The 19,572-nt window shown below is 41.8% G+C and overlaps 1 protein-coding gene across 6 annotated transcripts in view; it reads right to left on the reverse strand.

Moving 5' to 3' along the window:
• The window catches only part of LOC109893775 (ral GTPase-activating protein subunit alpha-2-like), a 204,267-nt gene that overhangs the window by 143,499 nt on the left and 41,196 nt on the right, over nucleotides 1–19,572 (reverse strand). For all 6 annotated transcript variants that reach the window (XR_004210648.1, XM_031829051.1, XM_031829054.1 and 3 more), the window contains exons 2-3: nucleotides 9,787–9,897; nucleotides 4,980–5,029 (exon numbers count right to left, since the gene is read on the reverse strand). Coding sequence is in view for 5 of the 6 variants with exons in the window: in XM_031829051.1 (XP_031684911.1) it covers nucleotides 4,980–5,029; nucleotides 9,787–9,897 (161 nt within the window). In the remaining variant the exon portion in view is untranslated. The remainder of the gene's footprint in view (nucleotides 1–4,979; nucleotides 5,030–9,786; nucleotides 9,898–19,572) is intronic.

Below are 19,572 nucleotides of genomic sequence, written 5' to 3' on the forward strand. Positions count from 1 at the left end.
TATGGATTTGCCACTGGAAATAGGGCCATTGCAGTACATGATGTCATCATACAAATGTATACAAATGTAAGTATGTGAGTACAAAGACACTGCACAGAATCAACAACAGGCACATTCCCTCCCTTGAGAACAGAAGAAAACGAACCTGTGCACACCTTTTAAGTTTAGTTTATTAATTTGACCATTTAAAAAAACAAGCACACATATAACTTGAAAAAGCCATACATGCACATGAATAAAATCATTGAGGATAACACACAATAAAGTCTGGGACTTATTTCCATTGTGGTCCTCTTGAGACAAGATGGCTAAACAGGATGGAACACAGAATGGCAGTGAAATAATAAAACCAAAACAGAGAAGAAGAACATGAAAGTAATCACTTAGATATCTGGGCGCAGAACTATAAATACTCCTGTAAACCAAACCCAGTCTAATCTGGGACACCCTAGCCTCAACAGGCCAGTTTAGTTCCTGAAAGCAGCTCCTGCCTATGTGAGTATGCGGACTCACCTTCAATACTACCACGATCAGCATATTCTAGGCTATCTGGAGCTTCCGCTTCATCAGTTTAGATAAGTCCCCAAACCAGGAAGTACTAGCATAGTCAAAATGGCATTGCATGAGGGTAGTAGCTAGCACTTTCATGGAGTCCTTATCAAGCAGCTTGGACTTTCTAGCCAAAAAGTTAGTCCTGTCATTAACCTTCCCTAGCACCATATTGCCCATGCTCACACCTCCCAAGCTTCCATCAAGGATACATCCCAAGTAGCTAACAGAGGTTTTAGTAGTCAGCACCTCACCCCCCTAACTCCACTATGATTTCAGACAACCTACACAATTTAGGTCTGGATACAAAAATAATTGCTTCAGTTTTCCATAAGTGCAGAGATGGCAAATGGCTTGGAGATAATAAGCTAATGTTAGTAAGCTCTGTGCTAAGTATGCTCTCCAACAGTTTTACTTTTGTGAGACACCAGAAGTGTAGAGTCATCCGCATAAAGAAAACGACAGCAAGAACAACAATCTTTCATATCATTAATATACAATAAAAACAGCAGAGGCCCAAGCACGCCCCCCTGCAGAATGCCATTGGTTGCCACTCATTGGTTTTGCCTGAGACAGTGAACCATTAACCTCTGCTCCCTCCCTTCCTGATAAATAGGACTTTACCCAGCCTAGAGGGATACTGCTTAACCACAGTGCCTCCAGTTTGGAGATTAGGAGACCGTGGTTAACTGTATCAAAGGCCTTCTGTAGGTCCAGCAGTACCATTCCACGCAGATTTCACTCATCAATCTCTTTCCTGATGAAGTCAGTCAAGTAAAGGAGACATGAATCAGTGGAGTATGTTTTTCTAAAACCCGACTGAAAATCATACATTAGACCCTGTTTGTTAACATATTCATGCATTTGCTCATGTACAATTCTCTCCAGGATATTTGGTGTTACACAAAGGATAGATACAGGCCTATAATTCCCAGGGTCACACTTTATCACTTTCTTATACAGAGGTATAACTTTAGCTTTTTTCATGTCCCTGGGAAAGGTGCCTTGTTCAAGAGAGAGATTAACGATATGCGCAATACAAGGGCCAATTTGCTCAGCAGAATCTATAAGAAACGTTGCAGGAATATTATCCAGGTCTGTGGCTTTGGAGCATTTAAGCTCTGCCAGCATACTGACTACTTTGGCCGTTGCTGCCTTTGCAAAAGAAAAAGAGTTTGGCTGAACCCCTAACTCTACATAATACTTCTTGACTTGGTTGCTTCCATACAAACCAGAACTGGTGGGCAGCTTGCTAACCAGCTTGCTGGCAACAGAAGTAAAAAAAATATATAGTTGAATTAATTTGCAACCTCTGCTTTTTCATATACCATCTCCCCCTTGATGTTCAGCCCAATACTGTTTAGTTTGTTTTTGGTGGTACTACTATAGCCTAATTCCTTAAATGATTTCCAAAGGTTTTTAGGGTCATTTTTGTTCTCAATTATTTTCTCAGCAAAGTAACCCCTCTTAGCTTCATCCATCCTGCTCTGTGCTTCATCCATCCTGCTCTGTGCTTCATCCATCCTGCTCTGTGCTTCATCCATCCTGCTCTGTGCTTCATCCATCCTCCTCTTAGCTTCATCCATCCTCCTCTTAGCTTCATCCATCCTCCTCTTAGCTTCATCCATCCTCCTCTTAGCTTCATCCATCCTCCTCTTAGCTTCATCCATCCTCCTCTTAGCTTCATCCATCCTGCTCTGTGCTTCATTTCTGTGACGTTTATTTAGGACAAAATCAGGCTGCTCTTTAGAGAGTTCTTACATTTTTTAAAGGCCTTATTCCTTGCTTGGATAGATTCTAGAATCTCATGATTAAACCAAGGGCTAGATCTCTGCTTTACCCTGACCTGTCTAATGGGAGACATCACATTCACCACATTAAGGAATCTACATTTAAAGACTTCCCAGGCACCGTCTACCCCAACACTACCTAGCACAAGTGACCAGTCAATTTTACCCACTTCCTCCCTAAACTTTTCAACACAGTATTTTTTGAGTCCTCTGATTCTAATGGTTTTGTGACACTTAAATACATCTTTAAAAATCTTCCTTGTACAAAATGTAATAAAATTATCACTGATTCCATATACTATTACTCCACTCTGCGATATTTTAGATTTATCAGACACCAGAATTAAGTAAATCGTACTTTGCACTGTTTCACATATCCTGTTGGGATACCTTCTTTTGAAACCTTCTATGAGCTTATTCCAAGCCTGCACAATCTATCCCCTTACACTGTAAAGTGAATCATTTTTTAGGGCTAACACAATATGACACACATTAGTGCTAAGTGTATGTATGTGTGCTCGCAGGTAGACATGGATATCAAATCCATACAGTACATCCATACAGTATACAGTACATCCATACAGTATACAGTACATCCATACAGTATACAGTACATCCATACAGTATTATCAGAGAGAAGGGAACACAACGTGTCAGCTGAAGATCAAAGCGGTCTGTATCAGTCCTGTACACACCACTCAGAGTGAGCTTATCTTCTCAGCACACTGGAAAAGCACACGGCCACTGCAGACTGGAGCTAAAAGGGGACACACTAGGGTTAAGCTGCTTTCAATATTAGTTCTTTTTCAAAGGATAACCTATAAGTATTTAAAAGGCATGTGGAATCTGAAGCCATATGACTGTGTGTAGACAGACTCCTCATACTGTAGAGTCAGGCTGAGAAATCCAGACTGAAATCTAGCTTCATTCCACATGGACAGACAGAGAGCACTTCCTGTCAATACCAGGCTGGATGTCAGCTTGACTGGGGCCCAGGTTTAAAAATGCATGGAGATAGAAGTTCAGTCAGGCGAAAGTGGAGGTAAGGTATCACAAATAGAGTTTGAACTCAGTTTGTTAAAGTTCTCACTCAACAGTCAATACAGGAGAAAGACTGAGCAGCCTACTGGGTCAATAACATACAGAGGACACTGCATACACCTGCAATACCAACATGCCAATAAAGCACATGACACATACAGCATGTTCTGCACCTCACACCAGTAACAGTTGTGTGTGTGTGTGTGTGTAAATAAGAAGCCAACTGCAGTGAAACATGATAATATAGGGGACTGATTGAGTATGCCTGGGTAGCTCTCTGACAGAGTTGAGTGTAGGCCTGCTGACACCGTTTGGCCGTGATCTCACACGGAGACCAGTAGGCCACATGTCCAGACCAATCATCTTCCTCTGTCCTGCCCTGCTAGACTGACATCTATTGACACAGTGCAAAGACCACTCCCCTCACTAGGGCTGTGATGATACCAGTATGACAATAAAATGTACATGGAAAAAACGAAAACATGAAGCAGACCAGACACTTTGGTCCTTTAAAAACCTGCTGTATGTTAAATATTATGTGCTATCGATTGGAAATAAATACATGTGACTCTGGATGACAACATTAGGGATGTTTTTCTAAAGAAGTTAAATCCACTTAGTGTGTCGTTTCCTTGCAACAATATTAATGAGTATCGCGATACTGGTATTGTCCTGGCCCTACCCCTCACAGACTCCATTCCCACTGAAAGGACCAAACTGCTCCTCTCTCAACCACTCGTCCTGATCCAGAGACTCCCAGTCAGCCCTGCCCTGAGCAAATGTTACTGGAGAGCTGCCTGTTTATATTGGAAACTGGAGCTGCCATTTCAGTCAGGTGGGGAAACAACGTGGGGGACTTTAACCTCCAGGAGAGGCACCAGAGCATGAAGAATGACAGCACAACACTCACCTCTACTGAACAAAAACACACGAATACAGTACAAAGCAAGATGTCTGCCATCTCTGTGTGCTGCCTTCAACACCAGTGAAAAACTAACGGGGTCTATTTATTCCTTAACAGTCCACTTTCTTTTTCTATTTGAGGTGAATTCAGGAAGTAGGCAGACAGGTGGAATCAGCATAGGGCTGTGAATTGTCAGGGACCTCACGATACGATATTATAACGATATTTAGGTGCCAATACGATACACATTGCGATTTTCACGATTCTATACGTATTGCAATTCGATACTGTGATTTTATTGTGATTCAATATTCCCAACATATTGCTCACCATATGTCTGCTGCAGAGGGACAAGAGATAAGTGCTGAAAACATATTGGTTCCCTATTTAAAAGGAGATGGAAAACAAGCTATGCAAGTACAGCAAAGTAGCACAGAAATAATATTGTGTTATTGTCAAAAAGATACATCATCAAATACAATATCCCGGTATGTAACTATCGTTTTCCCCACCACCACTAATTAGCACCATGGAAACTGTGTTGGCCCCTCCCCCCAGTAACAAGCAGAGTTGAGTAAACAGGTTGAATGCTGTAACCTCAGAGACAGATCTGATCCATGTCTATGGCTAGAACTGTCACTAGACATCAGACAGAGAATCATCATCATTCAGAACAGAAAGGTATAGCAACTTACTTCAAAAATAAAGAGGATAGAGTCCAGCTCCTCCCTCTGAGATTTGTTCCCTGAAAGAGAGAAGAGACCATTTAAATGTCACTCCGTGACAAGAGTCACTGACTCAAAACCACAAGAGGGTAGAACATGTCAGATGTTGCTTGTTAGGAGAGGTAGATGTTGCTTGTTAGGGGAGGTAGATGTTGTTTGTTAGGGGAGGTAGATGTTGCTTGTTAGGGGAGGTAGATGTTGCTTGTTAGGGGAGGTAGATGTTGCTTGTTGGGGGAGGTAGATGTTGCTTGTTAGGGGAGGTAGATGTTGCTTGTTAGGGGAGGTAGATGTTGCTTGTTAGGGGAGGTAGATGTTGCTTGTTAGGGGAGGTAGATGTTGCTTGTTAGGGGAGGTAGATGTTGCTTGTTAGGGGAGGTAGATGTTGCTTGTTAGGGGAGGTAGATGTTGCTTGTTAGGGTAGGTAGATGTTGCTTGTTAGGGGAGGTAGATGTTGCTTGTTAGGGGAAGTAGATATTGCTTGTTAGGGGAAGTAGATGTTGCTTGTTAGGGGAAGTAGATGTTGCTTGTTAGGGGAGGTAGATGTTGCTTGTTAGGGGAAGTAGATGTTGCTTGTTAGGGGAGGATATGCAAAAAACACATTTCCATTTCACACCTTACACCTGTAAGGTTACCCACTTGTACACACAGTGAAACAGCACATTCAGCACATCCATAAAAGACATTTCAACATTGGGGTTTGGAAACTGCCACTTCTTCCTACAGTTTTTTATTTAACCCTTGTTATAAGTCCAGCATCTGCTTTTCATTCAGATCACTTTTGTAAGTCTTAACTGATCACAACACTGGGGATGTCAGTTCTGTGTTACAAGGAAGTGAGAAACATTGACTTGGATAAGAGCTGAGGGTAAGGGTAGTAGGAAAGAGGCTCTATGGTACTTCATCATTCCAAAGCACTGACAGTCGTGTGACTTTCATGAGTGTGGACTGTACACCCTTCAGTGTGTCTCTAGAACGAGGTCATCATCAAAGTATAGCCGACTCTAGTCCAGGTCAAAAGCTGTTCGGAGGAGTCAGCATTCTCCATGATGTCATCAGAACAGTGCTTTAAAGAGTAGTGAGGATGGGGAAAGTGGAGGGGGTTGATTATTGAAGGCCCTATGATGGAGCATGCATTAACCATGGAGGTTGTCAGCCAGGACTCACAGTGAGTGCAGGAAGGGGACTTGGGGAGAGGATTACATTACAGAGCCTATGCATTAACAGACAGACAGACAGCAGGGGGGAGAGAAGTCTGGTTCAAAAACAAGCCCTGGCTGTGCCCTACCCTCCAAGCACTTGTGTAGATCTGAAAGAACAGGATAGGTAGGCTATAAGCAATATGGTAGTATTGACGTGTAGCTCCACCTTGCCCCCCTGGTAGGTAAATGCAGTCCATTTTCTCTGGGTTCGATAACGGGCAAGATCAAGCTCTTTTTTGTTCTACTCTCCTCCTCTCTGAATGTATTTACCTAGAGTACATGTCTCTGTCTCAGAAATCCTGTACTAAATCTATTTCTTCACTGAAGGAAGAGTGCCTCAGTAAGTGTGGCTGGTATTGACAAGACTGTTGTGAGAAGGAGAGGGTTCTGGGAAATCTGAGACTGCTGTGATGCACTTTCTAGGTTCTTCTATTAGGCCTGGCCCCCAGCAATATTTCCACGCTTTCTACTCTGCCACAATCCATTGTGTAGACATAGTCCTATATTTTATAGCAGTGACAGAAGATTTCAAAACATGTGAATTCATGAAACGAACGACTCTAAACCCTAAAATAATGATATTCCTATTTTTCCCCACAAATTAATTTGATAATGTAGTACATTACTCTGAGGTTTTACACCTCATCGTGCTAGTACTCTTTCCCCCCTCTGAATGGCCCCAAATCACTGATCATTCTTTAGTTGCACACTTAAATAATTTCACCAGTAGCGGTGCGTGGGCAAAATCACCGGAGAAGCCAAGCCAGTGGTAAACAAGCCATATTACAATCTATGTTAGAGGTCAACCAATTAATCTGAATGGCTGATTAATTAGGGCCGATTTGAAGTTTTCATAACAATCGGTAATTAGCATTTTTGGACCACCTGTTACACGAGTGCAGCAAGGAGCCAAGGTAAGTTGCTAGCTAGCATTAAACTTATCTTATAAAAAACAATCAATCAATCTTAACATAATCACTAGTTAATTACACATGGTTGATGATATTACTAGTTTATCTAGCTTGTCCTGCGTTGCATATAATCGATGCGGTGCCTGTTAATTGATCATCGAATCAAAGCCTACTCCGCCAAACGGGTGATTTAACAAGCGCATTCAAAAAAAAAAGCACTGTCATTGCACCAATGTGTACCTAACTATAAACACCAATGCCTTTATTGAAATGAATACACAAGTATATATTTTTAAACCTGCATATTTAGTTAATATTGCCTGCTAACATGAATTTCTTTTAACTAGGGAAATTGTGTCACTTCTCTTGCGTTCAGTGCAAGCAGAGTCAGGGTATATGCAGCAGTTTGGGCCGCCTGACTCGTCGCAAACTGTGTGAAGACCATTTCTTCCTAACAAAGACCGTAAATCATTTGCCAGAATTGTACATAATTACGACATAACATTGAAGGTTGTGCAATGTAACAGAAATATTTTGACTTGGGGATGCCACCCATTAGATAAAATACAGAACGGTTCCATATTTTACTGAAAGAATAAACATTTTGTTTTCAAAATGATCGTTTCCGGATTTGACCATATTAATGACCTAAGGCTCGTATTTCTGTGTGTTATTATATTATAATTAAGTCTATGATTTGACATGTGATAGAGCAGTCTGACTGAGCGGTGGTAGCCAGCAGCAGGCTCGTAAGCATTCCTTCAAACAGCACTTTCCTGCATTTGCCAGCAGCTCTTCTCTGTGCTTCAAGCATTGCGCTGTTTATGACTTCAAGGCTATCAACTCCCGAGATTAGGCTGGCAATACTATAGTGCCTATAAGAACATCCAACAGTCAAAGTTATATGAAATACAAATGGCATAGAGAGAAATAGTCCTATAATTCCTATAATAACTACAACCTAAAACTTCTACCTGGGAATATTGAAGACTCATGTTAAAAGGAACCACCAGCTTTCATATGTTCTCATGTTCTGAGCAAGGAACTGAAACGGCAGCTTTCTTACATGGCAATATTGCACTTTTACTTTCTTCAACACTTGGTTTTTGCATTATTTAAACCAAATTGAACATGTTTGATTATTTATTTGAGACTAAATTGATTTGATGTATTATATTATGTTAAAATCAAAGTGTTCATTCAGTATTGTTGTGATTGTCATCATTACAAATATATACATAATATAAAAAATATATATTAAAAAATACACTTTTTTTTTTTACGGATGATTAATCGGTATCGGCTTTTTTTGGTCCTCCAATAATTTGCTATCGGCATTGAAAAAGCATAAATCGGTCGACCTCTAATCTATGTGTTGTGATAATTGTGTTGTTTGCTCTATAACCTGTTAGTTCATATGCCTTTCCACACAGTGGCAGAATAAATTCAATCACACCATTGTTTCATCACAAAACTGGAGAGCAACATCTGTCCGGTCCACATCTGTCCGGCCCACAAGTCCACAGAACATATTGCATGTAACAAACAGAACATGGCCTACAGCATGGTCAAGCAAGTTAATGTTTCCGACATTTTCGGACTAGTAAACTATTGATTTCAAATTAAGGAGCGTTACCGCAAGTCGCAAAGTAAACAGGCGCTGCCTCCACCAAGAACCATTTCAACATCATCTAATCACCTATACATCTAATACAGTGACAACTAAAATATAACAACAAATATTTTGTCCAACGTAAGCTAAATATGATGTGGCTGTTGATGGTACTGATTTTGTGTGTGTGTGTGTGTGTGTGTGTGTGTGTGTGTGTGTGTGTGTGTGTGTGTGTGTGTGTGTGTGTGTGTGTGTGTGTGTGTGTGTGTGTGTGTGTGTGTGTGTGTGTGTGTGTGTGTGTGTAACTAAAAGTAAAAAAATACATATAAAAAAACCTCACCCTACTTGTAGAGAAAAGCCAGCAATGACATCCTCCGCTTTCATATTGCCTGAACTGTCTGACTCTGTCATACAGTATACGCTTTAGTTTGTTGTTTTAGGCTACCTGTCCTTCCCTTGCAACTTTTTCAGTGGAGCGTCAGGACCATTCACAGTTGAGCTCACGCAATTTACGCAATGTTTTTTAATCAAGGGAGGCCAAATGCTCGCTGGCTTCCCTTGCATTCAATGCTACGGGTTGCAACAATGTCATACTCTTTTTGACCAGACAGCATCAGATAGTTGGGCTACACATACTGAGACAGAGGGGCGCTGTTTCGCCGATGATATCGGTCGACCTCAGCCTCTTGCAAATTGGAGGAAATGTGTGAAACACAGAGAGACTAAAATATGTTTTTTATTTATTTATAATTTTTGGGAGGAAGCCTAGCTTAAATGTTTGGGGAAGCCTGGCTTCCCTACATGCCACTGCATTTCACTGCTGCAATGCAATAATAGATCTGAATTTATGTTCATCTAATTGGTATTGAACAGCTAAGGGAAGTAGTTGGAATGAAAACTACAACCCCTGCAGGATTGAACATGACACCGGCTCTGAACGAGGTGAAAAACCATTACCCAGCTAATTATACACCCTACTACTGAGGGTTGGTTACTGGAGTAGTAGCCATGGGCACAGTTTTAAACAGACACACAGGCAGCACACTCTTACTTACCTTTTTGCTTTAAGTTACTTTCCAGTGTAATGAAATTTTCATAGAAGATAAAATAAATCTGAGAACAGTTGCTTTCGAAGAAGGTCTTCAATTCACTCTTCTCAAAGATATCTGCAAGGAAACAGACAGAAGCACAGTCAGATCAATTTCAACTACCCAGACGAACAAAACAAAAAGGATTATTGTTTAGTGAAACTGGGAAAATTTTTAAAAGGCTGCCATTACAGCATTAAAAATGAAAACTAAATTCCAGTGAGCCAATTATCCATAATTCTTCATGTCTCAATCAAACATATGGTGTCATACATAATCATATAGCTCAAGCATCCTTAGTGGTAACTCAATGGACACGAGGATTTACATAACAGCACACCAAGGACTTTGTGAGGAAAAACGTCATCTATAAATCAAGCTAACATGTTCTGAAGAAAGCAGTTAAATCCATAGATGAGGATGATGCTGTCTGTTTAAATGGTGTAGATCATTCAACTGTGGTCCTCAGCAGATCTAAGGGGGAGACATGCACACGGCTGAAAGGAGAATGGAATCCCCAGGAGCCTCACTGATGAGCAGGGAGATAGTGAGGTACAGGGGAGGGCAGAACCATAGAATTCAAATGTAGGCCAGTGTCTATGGGGAGAGGAGCGCCATGACACATTATGTCAAAGTGACTTCATTCGCATAAGCCGTGTCCAATTACAGAATCTAGAACAACCATATTATTTAGTCTTCTCTCCAATCCTTTGTATAACACATTGTTTCAAAGATGGGTTATTTTCGGGTTGTTTTTCCGATTAGTTAAAAGTGCTGACCTGCGTACGTGTATGCGACTGCTGGCCCGGTTTCCTCTTTACTTTTTATTTATTGAACCTTTATTTAACTAGGCAAGTCAGTTAAGAACAAATTCTTATTTACAATGACAGCCTACCCCGGCCAAACCCAGACGACGCTGGGCCAATTGTGTGCCACTCTATGGGACTCCCAATCCCAACCAATCTCGACCTGGCCTTGAACCTATTGCACTCCATCTCCATAACAGATCATCTCACATCATTAACACCACAGCTCACACGACACATGGCTAAGTGCTTTTACATTATGGTGAGGTCAGCACTTAACTAATAAGAAAAAACAACCCAAAAATACACCCCCCTCCCCATCTGTGTTGTATTTGTTGGCATGCTAAACATGAATGGTAGTTCAACAAGTGACAAAGATGACTAAAAAGCACATTTACGGCAGTCATTATTTCCCTATTAGAATGTCAATCCAGAATCAGGCTTGGTATCAATCACAAAACCTTTCTCTTCCATGCCATGTCCCCTATGATGAGAACATTTAACAGGGGCAGACTTCTTCCCCCTAATTGAGCAATTAAGATTCACCTTCTGTTCGGTCTCTCCTTTGCCTCAGTTCTGTTCAATACACCCTCTTTCACCACCAGCCAACTGGATGGGGACCAAACACAGCCCAGATAGTCTCCAGTAATTGGCTCGGGCGGATGGCTGGCATTTGTATCCAACCAACCACCGTGGGACAATGCCAGTCTGTCTGGTGATTTATGTTAGCCCACAGATTAAAGCAGAGATACAATGAAGAATCATACATCCCCCCCCGTAATAACATTTGAACTTGTGTTCCATGGATCTCGCCCACAGTTAAAGGCAAATAACAACGGCCATAATAGAATACATGGACCTGGATGAGACAGGAGCTGGTCTCGTCCTTTGTTCTCAGGTTAATCTGATTGCAGCTCTGATCTGATTGAATCTGAATATTGAATAAGTCTGGTATTGGTACATTCATCACAAGCGTCTGCAACCGAGTGGAATTGCAGCACCACATGCAATGCAATATGTGCAACGCAAGGCTAAATATAAACCATAATAAACAACAATGCCATCATACTGCAGTATTCCCGAAAGTATAGATATTGGCAGCAGAACACACAGTAGCACCTGAACACTGAAATGTACAGTGCCTTGCGAAAGTATTCAGCCCCCTTGAACTTTGCGACATTTCAGGCTTCAAACAAAGATATAAAACTGTATTTTTTTGTGAAGAATCAACAACAAGTGGGACACAATCATGAAGTGGAACGACATTTATTGGATATTTCAAACTTTTTTAACAAATCAAAAACTGAAAAATTGGGCGCGCAAAATTATTCAGCCCCTTTACTTTCAGTGCAGCAAACTCTCTCCAGAAGTTCAGTGAGGATCTCTGAATGATCCAATGTTGACCTAAATGACTAATGATGATAAATACAATCCAAGGAACACACCAAGCAGGTCCGAGATACTGTTGTGAAGAAGTTTAAAGACGGATTTGGATACAAAAAGATTTCCCAAGCTTTAAACATCCCAAAGAGCACTGTGCAAGCGATAATATTGAAATGGAAGGAGTATCAGACCACTGCAAATCTACCAAGACCTGGCCGTCCCTCTAAACTTTCAGCTCATACAAGGAGAAGACTGTTCAGAGATGCAGCCAAGAGGCCCATGATCACTCTGGATGAACTGCAGAGATCTACAGCTGAGGTGGGAGACTCTGTCCATAGGACTACAATCAGTCGTATATTGCACAAATCTGGCCTTTATGGAAGAGTGGCAAGAAGAAAGCCATTTCTTAAAGATATCCATAAAAAGTGTTGTTTAAAGTTTGCCACAAGCCACCTGGGAGACACACCAAACATGTGGAAGAAGGTGCTCTGGTCAGATGAAACCAAAATTGAACTTTTTGGCAACAATGCAAAACTTTATGTTTGGCGTAAAAGCAACACAGCGCATCACCCTGAACACACCATCCCCACTGTCAAACATGGTGGTGGCAGCATCATGGTTTGGGCCTGCTTTTCTTCAGCAGGGACAGGGAAGATGGTTAAAATTGATGGGAAGATGGATGGAGCCAAATACAGGACCATTCTGGAAGAAAACCTGATGGAGTCTGCAAAAGACCTGAGACTGGGACGGAGATTTGTCTTCCAACAAGACAATGATCCAAAACATAAAGCAAAATCTACAATGGAATGGTTCAAAAATAAACATATCCAGGTGTTAGAATGGCCAAGTCAAAGTCCAGACCTGAATGCAATCGAGAATCTGTGGAAAGAACTGAAAACTGCTGTTCACAAATGCTCTCCATCCAACCTCACTGAGCTCGAGCTGTTTTGCAAGGAGGAATGGGAAAAAATGTCAGTCTCTCGATGTGCAAAACTGATAGAGACATACCCCAAGCGACTTACAGCTGTTATCGCAGCAAAAGGTGGCGCTACAAAGTATTAACTTAAGGGGGCAGAATAATTTTGCACGCCCAATTTTTCAGTTTTTGATTTGTTAAAAAAGTTTGAAATATCCAATAAATGTCGTTCCACTTCATGATTGTGTCCCACTTGTTGTTGATTCTTCACAAAAAAATACAGTTTTATATCTTTATGTTTGAAGCCTGAAATGTGGCAAAAGGTCGCAAAGTTCAAGGGGGCCGAATACTTTCGCAAGGCACTGTAACTGCCCTTAACGCTGTGCCAAAAACAACAAGGCAAGTCTCCTTCAAAAAAAAGTGTCATCTTTTTTTTAAGAACACAATCCTCTTAATAAGGCTGGATTACGGGTCAAATAGGAGGGACATTTCATTCAGACTCCATTAACACTTACTTACTAACATAATACTAGTGCTGGGAATTGCCAGGGACCTCATGATACGATAATAACACGATACTTTGGTGCCGGTACGATATGTATGCGATTCTCACGATTGCTATTCGATACTGTGATTTGATGTTACAAACATATTGCTCACCATATGTCTGCTGCAGAGGGACAAGAGAGAGCTAGAAAACTAGCTTTGATCAGTCATGGAAATACAAGTGCTGAAAACAAATTGCCTTCCTATTTAAAAAGAAGGTGGAGAACAAGCTAGGAAGGAAAAATATCAGAGTTTTGGTGCAGGTACAGCCAACTAGCGCAAAAATACTATTGCGAGTCAAAACTATATGATTAAAAATAATATTATCACTACATAATACCATATCCTGCACACGTTCACCGGCACACTAAGCACTTTTGAAATGTTGTGATTCATTGAGTGCATGATCTGTGATGAGAGTGATGTGTGAGCTTGTGTACTGTGTATTTCTCCCTCTCTAATGGGTATGGCTCAGATGGAGCTGATGGCTCTCATACACACTTTTGACATCTGCTGATTTTATTGATTGAATTTGATTGATCCAGCCCAGTCTCAGTGAGTAGGATACAAAATGGCCCTTCAAGTCTGCCACCCAAATTTTTTATTTTCAGTGTGTATGTGGGGTCGGTGTGTGTGTATCAGCTTGTAACAAGACCCTAATGCACTACGCTTGTTTAATACAAGCCAAGCCCCTGCAACACCTCTCTCTCTATATCTCAATATCCCTCTCTCCCAGAGGCAACACTACATTATATATTCTTTCTCTAACACCTCTTGATAGTATCTGTCATGCTGGTGCTGGTGCAGACAGTCACTGAGCTAATCCCACACTGCTTTTAGTTCATACCACCCTGTCACACTTAAACACACGCACACACGCAGCCCATCAATATCTTACAAGACAAAAAAATCAGGGCCAGATCTAGAAATCACAGCCCCAGTATTGAGCCAGAAAAATTGCTGAGCATTTTAACTAGCCTAGCCCTTCAAGCTACTGTTCACCTGAATAGCTTACAGGCCTAATAACCTTGAGTTAAAAATCCCAAGGGCTATTAGGAAGACTAATCACACACTTTAAAGGGGGCTTTCAAACCCAATTAGTTTGGAGTGGAATGTTTTTTTTTCTAACTCTGGTGCCTTTCCCCCCTTAGTTTGGTTTGTTTGGACTGGTGTGAACACCATCCTCAATTGGAGCCCAATAAACAACACACCGTGGTTCCCTCAAAAAGGGTGGTCTGGGTCAGATTCCATTCGTACCATGGTGTGGTTCGCTCAAAAAGGGTGGTCTGGGTCAGATTCCATTCGTACCATGGTGTGGTTCGCTCAAAAAGGGTGGTCTGGGTCAGATTCCATTCGTACCATGGTGTGGTTCCCTCAAAAAGGGTGGTCTGGGTCAGATTCCATTCGTACCATGGTGTGGTTCGCTGCAGGTTAGAATGCAGTCGGTACCAAACACAGGAAAATAACTAGAGATGTGTAGTATTATTGGTTGTTTGACTGCGAGCATTTAATGAAATGCACACAGTAGCATAACCTGATATCTCTGAAACATTCAGAGTATAACAGAGCATGTATGAGCGCAACCGATTCAGATTAGGGGAGATGGCTGCTATGCCAGGGATATACAGTAGGTTACTGTATAGCCTATTCATGTCACAGAGCGGCTATTATCCCCGATGTTGTGCGAAGGCCAAAGTGGAAGTAATATGAATATTGGGGCAAGTGATACTTCATGATAATCATAGATGGATTTAATGTGAGAATGTGTCAAATGATCAAATGACTAGCATGGACACTTGGTTTTGTTTAGGATTTTTTGTTCATTTGACAAATGTGAAACCAACCAGACCAAATGGAGAAAATAAAAAGACAATGTAACAAATAATTGAACTCTGATTTGAACTAAGTTTACACCTGAAAATGGTGTTTAAAAATGCCCTAACTGCACACTGCAGACCGCACCAACCGTGAGGAGGTCCAGTGAGGGAAGCAGATGGTACTGGGTACCGAGGGCCCAGGGCCCGGGCAAGGCTCTTATCTCAGCCTCTCACATGGTCCACTTTTCAACACTGCTGATTGTGTTAGAGCGCTTCCTGCCACTCAGGAAAACATGTTGGCTCATCAGCAGCAGTAGTCACCAGCTAACCCACCAGTCTGCTGGGGGAGGAGAGAGGACCAGCAGACACCCTAAGGGAAGGAGGGAATCAGGAGGGCTTGGGGGTTGTGCGTGCGTGCGTGTCTGGTAACAGAGACAGTGTGAAAGAGAAATGAATGCACAAGTTCAAGCGGAGGGTCAGTGGTCAGCTGGTAAGGCCATCCCCAGGTCACTTCCCAGGTCACTTCCTCCCATATCCCTGATTCAGTATAGCACCGACAGAGATGGTCGCCTCACTTCGAGTTCTTAGGAAACTATGCAGTATTTTGTTTTTTATGTATTATTTCTTACATTGATACAACAGGAAATCTTAAATCTTATCACATACACCCGGGAAAAACTATTGGATATAAGAGCAACGTAAACTTAGCAACATTACGACTAGGAATACGACTTTCCCGAAGCAGATCCTGTCTTCGGACCACCACACAATTCAATAAGCATTTCGCTACAGCTGGCCATGTCTTCCTCCTGGCTACCCCAACCCAGGCCAACAGCCCCGCACCCCCCGCAGCTACTTATCCAAGCCTCCCCAGCTTCTCTTTCACCCAAATCCAGATAACAGATGTTCTGAAAAGAGCTGCAAAACCTGGACACGTACAAAATCAGCTGGGCTAGACAATCTGGACCCTCTCTTTCTAAAATTATCCACAGCCATTGTTGCAACCCCTATTACCAGTCTGTTCAACCTCTCGTTCGTATCATCTGAGATCCCTAAAGATTGGAAAGCTGCCGCGGTCATCCCCCTCTTCAAAGGGGGTGACACTCTAGACCCAAACTGTTATAGACCTATATCCATCCTGCCCTGCCTTTCTAAAGTCTTCGATAGCCAAGTTAATAAACAGATCACTGACCATTTCGAATCCCACCATACCTTCTCCGCTGTGCAATCCGGTTTTCGAGCTGGGAACGGGTGCACCTCAGCCACGCTCAAGGTACTAAATTATATCATAATTTAAAAAAGAAGCCAGTACTGTGCAGCCGTCTTCATCGACCTGGCCAAGGCTTTCAACTCTGTCAATCACCGTATTCTTATCGGCAGACTCAACAGCCTTGGTTTCTCAAATGACTGCCTCGCCTGGTTCACCAACTACTTCTCAGATAGAGTTCAGTGTGTCAAATCAGAGGGCCTGTTGTCCGGTCCTCTGGCAGTCTCTATGGGGGTACCACAGGGTTAAATTCTCGGGCCGACTCTTTTCTCTGTATATATCAACGATGTCGCTCTTGCTGTGGGCGATTCCCTGATCCACCTCTACGCAGACGACACCATTTTGTATACATCTTGCCCTTCTTTGGACACTGTGTTAACTAACCTCCAAACGAGCTTCAATGCCATACAACACTCCTTCCGTGACCTCCAACTGCTCTTAAACGCTAGTAAAGCCAAATGCATGCTTTTCAACCGTTCGCTGCCCGCAACCCGCCTGTCCGACTAGCATCACTACTCTTGACGGTTCTGACTTCGGCGATGTCATTTACAAAATAGCCTCCAACACTCTACTCAGCAAACCGGATGTAGTCTATCACAGTGCCATACGTTTTGTCACCTAAGTCCCTTATACCAGCCACCACTGCGACCTGTATGCTCTCGTTGGCTGGTCCTCGCTACATATTCATCCCCAATCCCACTGGCTCCAGGTCATCTATAAGTCTTTGCTAGTTAAAGCCCCGCCTTATCTCAGCTCACTGGTCACCTTAGCAACACCCACCCGTAGCAAGCGCTCCAGCAGGTATAACTCACTGGTCATCCCCAAAGCCAACACCTCTTTGGCACCTTTCCTTCAAGTTCTCTGCTGCCAATGACTGGAACGAATTGTAAAAATCACTGAAGTTGGAGACTTATATCTCCCTCACTAACTTTAAAGCATCAGTGGTCAGAGCAGCTTACCGATCGCTGCAGCTGTACACAGCCCATCTGTAAATAGCCCAACGAACCAACTGCTTCATATCCCCATATTTGTTTTTGCTTTTTCCGCTCTTTTGCACACCAGTATTTCTAGTTGCACATCCTCATCTGCACATCTATCACTCCAGTGTTAATTGCTAAATTGTAATTACTTCGCCACTATGGCCTATTTATTGCCTTACCTCATTTGTACACACTGTATACAGATTTTTCTATTGTGTTATCGACTGTACATTTGTTTATTCCATGTGTAACTCTGTATTGTTGTTTTTGTCGCACTGCTTTGCTTTATCTTGGCCAGGTCACAGTTGTAAATGTGAACTTGTTCTCAACTGTCCTACCTAGTTAAATAAAGGTGAAATAAAATAAGAAAATGAAATGGGGCAAACCATTTCAACATCTGTCCATAAGCTGCCTCTTAATTTGATATAATGAAGCTGTGTTAACTTTTATGGCTGCAGGGGCAGTATTGAGTAGCTTGGATGAAAAGGTGCCCATTGTAAACGGCCAGCTCCTCAGTCTCAGTTGCTAATATATGTATATTATTAGTAGTATTGGATAGAAAACTCTGAAATTTCTAAAACTGTTTGAATTATGTCTGTGAGCATAACAGAACAAATATAGCAGGCAAAAACCTGAGAAATTCCACTTCCTGTTTATTTCGGGAGGGGGGCAGAATTTCAACCAAGCTCTCAATGAAATTACAGCGCGATATGGATGAGTTTTCACTTCCTATGCCTTCCACTAGATGTCAACAGTCAATAGAACTTTGTCTGATGACTCATGTGAAGGGGGGTCGAATGACACAGGAAATAGTCACCACTTCCACGAGTTGACCATGCATTCACTATGCGCGTTCACAGATGAAGGACATGCGTTCCTTCGCTCATCTGAAGTCATTCTAATTCTCCGGTTGGAACGTTATTCAAGATATATGTAAACAACATTCTAAAGATTGATTCAGTACATCGTTTGACATGTTTCTACTGACTGTTACAGAACTTTTGGACATTTCGTCACGTTATAGTGGACGCGCTTTGTGACTTTGGAATTGTTTACCAAGCGCGCTAACCAAAGTAGCGAATTGGACATAAGTAACGGACATTTTCAAACAAACGAAGCATTTATTGTGGACCTGAGATTCCTAGGACTGCATTCTGATGAAGTTCATCAAAGGTAAGGAAACATTTATCATGTATTTTCTGGTTTCTGTTGACTCCAACATGGCGGCTAATTTGTCTTCTGTTCTGAGCGCCGTCTCAGATTATTGCATGTGTTGCTTTTTCCGTAAACTTTTTTTGAAATCTGACACAGCGGTTGCATTAAGGAGAGGTATATCTATAATTCGATGTGTATAACTTGTATTATCATCTACATTTATGATGAGTATTTCTGTTGAAACGATGTGGTTATGCAAAATTACTTGATGTTTTTGGAACAAGTGAATCTAATAAACCAATGTAAACTCAGATTTTTTTATTTAAATATGAACTTTATCAAACAAAACATGCATGTATTGTATAACATGAAGTCCTATGAGTGTCATCTGATGAAGATAATTCAAGGTTAGTGATTAATTTGATCTTTATTTGTGCTTTTTGTGAATGCTATTATTTCGCTGGAAAATGGCTGTGCTTATTGTGGTTTGGTGGAGACCTAACATAATCGTTTGTAGTGCTTTCGCAGAAAAGCCTATTTGAAAATCGGACACTTTGGTGGGATTAACAACAAGATTACCTTTAAAATTATATAAGACAGACACATGTATGTTTTAGGAATTGTAATTATGAGATTTCTGTGGTTTGAATTTGGCACCCTCTATTTTCACTGGTAGTTGTCATATCGATCCCTGTATTGGGATTGCAGCCATAACAAGTTAACTCCAGTACATTCAACACGAGTCGGAGGCAGCATGTGTGTGTGTGTCTATGTGGATCCGGATCAGATCTGTTTGACATCCTGCCCTGCTGCATGTCACAGACCCATCAGAGCCTGTCATCAGGCTCTTTCCACCCCAGTCCTCAGACTGACCGACTCACTG

This window comes from Oncorhynchus kisutch, linkage group LG7 (genome assembly GCF_002021735.2).
Source record: "Oncorhynchus kisutch isolate 150728-3 linkage group LG7, Okis_V2, whole genome shotgun sequence".
Taxonomy (NCBI): Eukaryota; Metazoa; Chordata; class Actinopteri; order Salmoniformes; family Salmonidae; genus Oncorhynchus; species Oncorhynchus kisutch.